Source organism: Medicago truncatula, chromosome 1 (genome assembly GCF_003473485.1).
Source record: "Medicago truncatula cultivar Jemalong A17 chromosome 1, MtrunA17r5.0-ANR, whole genome shotgun sequence".
NCBI lineage: Eukaryota > Viridiplantae > Streptophyta > Magnoliopsida > Fabales > Fabaceae > Medicago > Medicago truncatula.
The window spans coordinates 49,172,694-49,180,234 of NC_053042.1; the positions used below are offsets into that span (position 1 = coordinate 49,172,694).

The window sequence follows — 7,541 nt, forward strand, 5'->3', positions numbered from 1 at the left end:
GTATTTATATACAGTATTTTTAGTGTTAATTTTTTTTTTTTAATCTTCCCATCCTCATGCCGTCTTTTTAGACAGTGTTAATTTGTTTTTCTTAATCACAAAGAAAGAACGAACATAATCGGAAGTTGTGTTAATTTGTTTTTCTTAATCACAAAGAAAGAACATAATCTGAAGTTTTATCTAAAAGTAAATAAAGTTGAGTCATTGAATTTGGGTTTTTTTTTTTTTTTTTTACAAAGAATTTGGAACTCGTTAACACTCGAGCTCAATTACATTCATAAATATTTTTTATTTTTTAATCAAAGGTTAAATATGTCTTTTTCTCTATAAAAATATATACAATCCTCGCATATATTTATTTATTTATTTTTTAACCAAATGGATCGCCTACGTGTAATTGTCGAGATTAATCTTCTCTTTAAAGTATTTGAGATCAATTTAATTAAGAGATTCACATATCTCGACAAATGTTTTTGTATATGTACAACTCAAAGATTGAACTCTGATTCAAATGGTTAAGAGACTCTGATCTTTTAAGTAAATGGTCAAAGATATGATATCTAACTCCTGCGTAAAGAAAAACATTTTTTGAAATACCAAGATGAAGATGAGTTGCAACTAAATGACGGTTAAACCTTTATATTTACGAGCAAAAAGACGATCACTCACCACATGCCCGTCTTTTCGCTTTTTTTATTGCGTTAACCACTTGTAGATTATCAACCATATTTTATAGAAATCAAACCATATTTTATATATATATATACATATATATCAAAACTATAAACTATATAATGGACGTAATTGAATAACAGTGTAAATTTATATATTACTTCAGTACTCCTCGATTAAACTAAAAAAAAGACTAATTACTATGAAGATATAATATATGTTTCTTTTATATGAATATCCAACACATTTTAGCATGTAGATATGCCCACAAGATTTATTTTTTCTCTTCTTCCTAAACACCAGAATAAAAACATTTGAAAACACGAAAATAATACCATGTCATAGAATTTCCCACTATTGATTAAAATAGAAGTGCATGGTACAATCATATATATATATATATATATATATATATATAGAGGATGTATCACATGAGAATGACTTGTTATATGAGAATGGTGAGAATGAATATGAGTCATTAGATTAAAATTGAATGGTTGAGATTAAACCTCACTTAATGTACCATTGTCATGTGCCATTTTCATTCCTTCACGTTCGTCATCTCTTTCTCAGCCACATCTCTCCACACTCAATCAACATTTCTCCCACCATCAGAGTTCCTTTCTCTCTCACCGTCGTTGTTCTCTTTACACTATCGGAGTTCCTTTCTTTTTCTTTTTTTCTTTTTCTTTTGCGGCCATCTTTATTCCGGCAACCACATCTCTCAGGTGAAGTTTACTGGTTCCGACGAGAACAACGACACCGGAAAACCTGACGGCGGCGACGGGGACGCCGATGGAGAGGAAGAACACGAATTCAATTAGCTTTGAAGGAATTAATAACAGTTCCATTAGAGAAGCTTTTCCATTGACGAATTGATTTGAGAAGAAGAACAGTGGTGGATAAATTGAGGAGAGAAAACAAATTTAAAGGAATCGATTCCCTGCAAGAAACTCATCACTTTGTTTTTTATTGTTTTCCAACCACAAATTGAAGGTGAATTAAGTATTTTTTTAAGATCTGTTTGTTTTTCATCTCACGCAAGCCAACAATGGTGGAATTGGAAATACTGGTGGGATGAATTGTAAAGAATTGAGAAACAATGAATATGTACTTGAATATTCTAAAGAAATGCATCACACACTTTATCATAATTTTAATTGTTGTTCCGTTGCAATTTTTCTGTGTTTGTGTTTGATGGAAGAGGATTCGATAGTTGATTGTGGGGAGAGAGAAAGTCTAATGAGAATGTGATGATACATGATAATGGTACATTAAGTGAGGTTTAATCTCAACCATTCCTTTTTAATCTAATGACTCATATTCATTCTCATCATTCTTATATAACAATGACATTCTCATGTGATACATCCTCTATATATATATCAATACTTTTTTTTTTTAATTTGATCTCATAATCACAGCCTTACAACACTAGCATATAGTATTGTCAAAACAAAATAAACTAGCATATAGTATTCCACACCAATACAAACTTATACATTTTACATATAATCATGAACAAACTGTCTAAGTAGTACGTGTTTGTTGTGGCGGTGGAAATAGAAAAAAACGCCGTTTGCACAAAAGCTATAAATGTTAGCTTCTTTATTTTCACTTTCAAAATGCCTCGGGATGCGGAAAATGCTAATACACCGCTGTACCAAACAGGTTAGTAACAAGTAACAGAATCACTTTACTAAAAAGAAAAACAAAAAGTAACAGAATAACTTCAAAAAATTATTATTTATAGAGAAATTTATTCTGGTAACTTGATCTTCAATTGAATTACTCATGTATCCTTCCTTCATCCACACCTATGCCAGCTTCAGCTTGTTCCACTTCTGCAACAGAGTCTTTATTCTTTGATAAGTCTTCACCAATTCCTACACCTATAAGGATAACAACAGCATCAAAATTAGAATCATATCATATATATTATGTAACACAAACATTATGCAAAATGTACTAGAGAAAAAGAATTACCCTGTTGTGATTGATTCTCCTCAGGTTTAGCAAACCAAGATCCATAATAATTCTTAACCCTGTCAACCATGCCTTTTCTTGGACTAGTCACATTGCTCTCTTCAAAAACTTTCTTTGACTTCTCATCCTCACTAGCCAATATTCCATCCTCTTTTGTCAATGGCTCGTCTTTCCCTTCATGTAAAGCTTCTAAAATCACCTAAGAAAGTGCCTTATCTTCTTCACTAGGCCTTAGCTTCTCAGCCAAATAGTCTTTCACAGTAGCCCCTTTATCTCGATTTTTTGTTTCAGTTCCCTCATTACTAGCTCATTATTGAGCTTAGAAGTTCCATTATTATTGAGCTTAGAAGTTTCATAATTGTCAAGTGGGAGAGTTTTAACAGCTATTGTTGCAGAAGTGATTACATCAACTCCATCTTTGTAACTTTTGTGTTTCGATTGTATCTCCACTACTTCATGTGAAAAAGCTCATACTCTTGTGTCAAGATATTGATTGACATACTCTTGCAAGGTATCCCGCACCGCCTTTGCAAATTTATAGTGGGATACACGGTAATGTTTATCGAATCCAAGAGCAGAGATGAGAATGTAGCATGCCTTCCAGTCATTCTATACTGTCTCAGCCTCAACATCTGTCTATTATCCTCTGATTTATCTAGGTCAATCCTCTCATTTTCTACAATCAGCATAAAAGACCCATTTTTGACGGATTGCCAAACTTCCATATAATAAACCATGTGATATGAACTCTCATAATTTTTCCAATACATATAATTCTCACCAGCGAAAACTAGAGTTCTATTGCAACCCCCATTCGAATTCGAGCTTTTGAGCTGTTTAAAGCTCTTAGTCAAAAGACCAGGTGATCTGATATCACTTGTTGGAAAGTATGGATTGTATCTAGAGGTAGGGGGGGGGGTGAATAGATACCCCCTTATATTTCAAGGTCAAAGATATTAGTTAAAATTATAAGTAAATAAATTATTCATCAAAAAGTCATTATTTTGATTCAAATGTATTAAAACGCACCCAAAGAGCCCTAGAGATGGTAAGGGGTCCTTTCCAAATTAATCAGAGATCTTGAGCTCAAATTCAACCTTACTTGATCTACACTTTTACAAAATAGGTGTTGTTGACGTCAAAACTAGAGGGGAGAGAAGACATATTGCACGTGCCTCACTTTGAGGTTTATTTTATTGGACAAGTGTGATATTATGAGTCACTTGATTCCATGGATTTCACAACTATGATTTGTTGCTAGTCTTATGACTTACACATGATATAACCGGATCATGACTCATAAACAATATCCTCAAGGCATTCTTTAGTATTTCTTTAATTATAATTAGCAATGTAACTTATTATGTTATTCATGTATATACTTTACGAAGAAACAGTTTAAACAAGAGTATGTTACATACTGAAACTTTACGAATATACTTTAAGAAGAGACAGTTTAAACAAGAGTATATTAAATACTAAAACTTTACGAAGAGAACATTTAAACAAGAGTATGTTACATACTGAAAAGTTGGAACTTCAAATCTTCAAGCACTATTCTACCATCCAAGACACAAGACCCATGACATAGTTCACTGAAAGTTGCTTAATTGTCTACCTTAGGCCTAACTTCTATTCCTTCAAGAAAGAAATTCCCGTCTCACCAGCCTTTATTTTCGATAACACTCATATGGACTTCTTCATTTTCAAGGCCTGAATTGAAGAACTCTCCCATCTCAATCTCCCACCACCTACCACTTCTCCAACTAGGCCGCGGCAATCCTACTACTTTGTTATCTGATCTTATCAAACAATTGCAAAATCCTCTTTCTCTGATGTATATGAATTCTGCATTTGGATCCAAACAAACAATTTTAGTGCTACTATGGCCACCTTTGACACCGACAGATAAATCCACAGGAAGGTTCTCAAACCCATAGGAATCAATCATTTTGAACACAAGATAAGCTGCATATTGAGTATTTGGGGACAAGGCAAGATTGTTAATCATCCCACGAATTTCGAGCCACCACACAAGACAAAGTTTAGCAACTTCGGGGAACCTGTCCAACACAAAAGTTGTCGAGATAAGATACAAGAATTGAGAGAAAAAGAAAGTTTAAAAGGATTCATAACATCAAAAATGGAATATTTATACATGTGTAGATACACTAACAATGCAAGCTCATCATCTAATATTTCAAAGTTGAATCGAAGTTTCCAACTTTCAAAAGAGTACTAACAGCAAAATATTTTTACCAAAAACACTTTGAAACAGCTCAACTAATAAAAACATCAATTTATCATATATGGCACCAATGATAGCTAAATTATTTCCAAGTGAAATCGATTATGAAAAACTTCTCATTCAACAAGTTATATTGTTTGTTATTGATAAATAATTAGCAAGTGTACTAATTTAAATCGAGTAATAAAATAATTCATTTCCCCAAGGACTGTTTTAATCTCTACTTAACAAGAAACATTAACATTAAGATGTAAATAGATTTGGGGTTGCCGTAGGCAAAATTGGTTTTGTGTGCAATTGTGATTAAAATGACGAAAGTAACGTTGGTTTTTGAAATAATTAAGAGAGATGACTAGGTCATTCGATTCATTCTGCACTTCACTCACTAGTAACATGTTTCTGATGTCTACGAATGTCACAAAGTAAACGACGAATTAACACATTAACTTAGGTCAATCCCTTGATCCTAAGTCCGCTTATCTAATCATAATTCCCTAATTCCTTAGGTGAACCTATAATCGTCAAAGGATATTAAGTCCGTTAATTCAATTATCACAACCTAACAACGCTCCATCCCTAGATTGTCCGTTAGATTGAACAGCATAAATATATCCGAGTTACAACCTACGGTCAATAGTCATATAATCTCTTGAATCAATTATATTGGGTCAGAATCATAAAAGCATTAAGAACAAGATATACTGAATAAACTAGATTGACATTCATAAACGTAAGAGTTTCAGGTTACATCCACATGAGGTTAGTACAGAATCATCTCTTGACCTAATCACAAAGGATCTAGCTACTCATGGCTAAAGCATAAATAACTAATAATAAAGAAGAATTCATTACATGAAATTGATAACCGGCTATGAGTTTTGATAGTCTCCCACCTTTTGCTCAGTGATCCAGCTCCAAAAGTATGATTTTCTCTCCAAAAATTCGAACCCTTGCCTCAGAAAACAACTTGGCTTTTATAATGAAAATTTTGGATTCGCCAAAACGTAGCCCGATGCAGAAAATCGAAGCACGATTGCTCATTAATCTTCAAAACTTGGTCTGACGCTCCTCAAAATCGGAGCACGATGGGTTTCCATCGTAGCCCGATATTTTACGTAGCAAAAGCTTCCAAACTTGACCAAAAATTGGACTACAATGCAAGAAATCAGAGCACAATTTCCTGCTTCCTTCAAGTATCAAATTTGTTCTTTTGTAGCTTCAAACTTATGCAAAAACACCTGAACTCAACTAGAATTACATAAAAACTGAGATAAAAATACTGTATGACCTAGTGTCATCAGTTATCTATGAAAAGAGTTATCTGACAGTGGACCACATCACTGTTACAGAGGTTCAGATCCAGGTGTATAGTTTACTTTGGGATTAAATAGTCTAAAAGGAAGCACTATCCAGAAGAAAAAATGAGGAGAAAGTGAGAGAGGCTGAAATGGAAAAAATGAGGAGAAAGTGAGAAGAAAAGTCAGTTGGTTCCCGGTACAAGAGATAAGGGCTAATGGCATATTCAACCTCTCATTGTTTTTCATCTTGCATAGATGAAAGATTCCTTGACGAGGGGAATAGGATCCATCAACAGTATGAACTCAGATATGAAACATTCAATGAAATGGAATGAACAATTCGCCAAGAAATGAGAAAGAACAATTTTAAAACATGCAAGAGAGAAGGTAAAGAAACCAATAAAAGTGAGAAAATGAAGGGAAAAAAAATTGGCCAACCTGGAGCTTAAAAAAATCGAGGAACCAGAAAATGAGGAGAAATGTAAGAGACAAACAGAACACATTAAAAATGTTGAGTGTGACCCGTCAATTTACATATCTAGCATTCATAAAGGTGCAAATAAAATGTCAATAAAAGTTAATTAAGTTAATGATGGATGATACTCATATTGGTTGGTTATTACCTAATTATGAAGCACAAACACTCCTCGGATAAGGCGTGTCCCTATGTCAGACACATGTACCACACCACACCGACATATATACTTACACTAAATTATGTGATTTTCTAAAAATTTAGCTGTGTCCAGTATTGTGTCCCGTGTCCGTGCTTCATATTACTTATCAGTTAATTAAGTTAATGAACACAATTAAAATAAGACAAATAGAAAAATTAAGATCAAACCTGGAATCAGGCATAGCAATCCAGTTCCAGTAGCGGTTGTCATCACCCCAAGTAATGGCGAGAGATCTAGCAGCAAGCATGTAACACTTTTTCCCACTATTTCTATCTAATTGAAAGCTCTGCATTTTCAATAAACCCAAAAGGCTTATTATTAGCAGGCGAATTATGATCAATAATCACTGAACATCTGATTTAGCCCTACCTAACATGAGAGAACAATCAATTATGATTATACCTTTTTGCCATTGTCGATGATGATAGGTTGATCAGATAGAGCAAGATAAAGAGCCTTTTTGGAAGAAGCATTTACAACTGAAGGTGACTGTGAGACGATAGAGTCGATGTCGGAAGGGAGAAAATGATTCCAGACGGCGTCGGAACTGGCGGCAGAATGGAAAGTCTTGGACACGACAGAGAATCTACCGGCGTCAACCGGAGTACGAGACACCATGGTGGCAATGCATCCTTCACTAACGGGTGTATTGGATTGAGA

At 34.0% G+C, this 7,541-nt stretch overlaps 1 protein-coding gene across 1 annotated transcript; it reads right to left on the reverse strand.

Annotated features, from left to right (window-relative positions):
- Window positions 1-4,076: 4,076 nt before the first annotated feature.
- Window positions 4,077-7,541, reverse strand: LOC25485069 (F-box protein PP2-B10). Its single transcript, XM_013614214.3, has 3 exons — window positions 7,284-7,541; window positions 7,049-7,167; window positions 4,077-4,721 (listed from the first exon to the last, which is right to left on the reverse strand). Exons 1-3 carry the CDS (start codon window positions 7,497-7,499, stop codon window positions 4,319-4,321), a joined length of 738 nt encoding a protein of 245 aa, XP_013469668.1. The 5' UTR covers window positions 7,500-7,541; the 3' UTR covers window positions 4,077-4,318.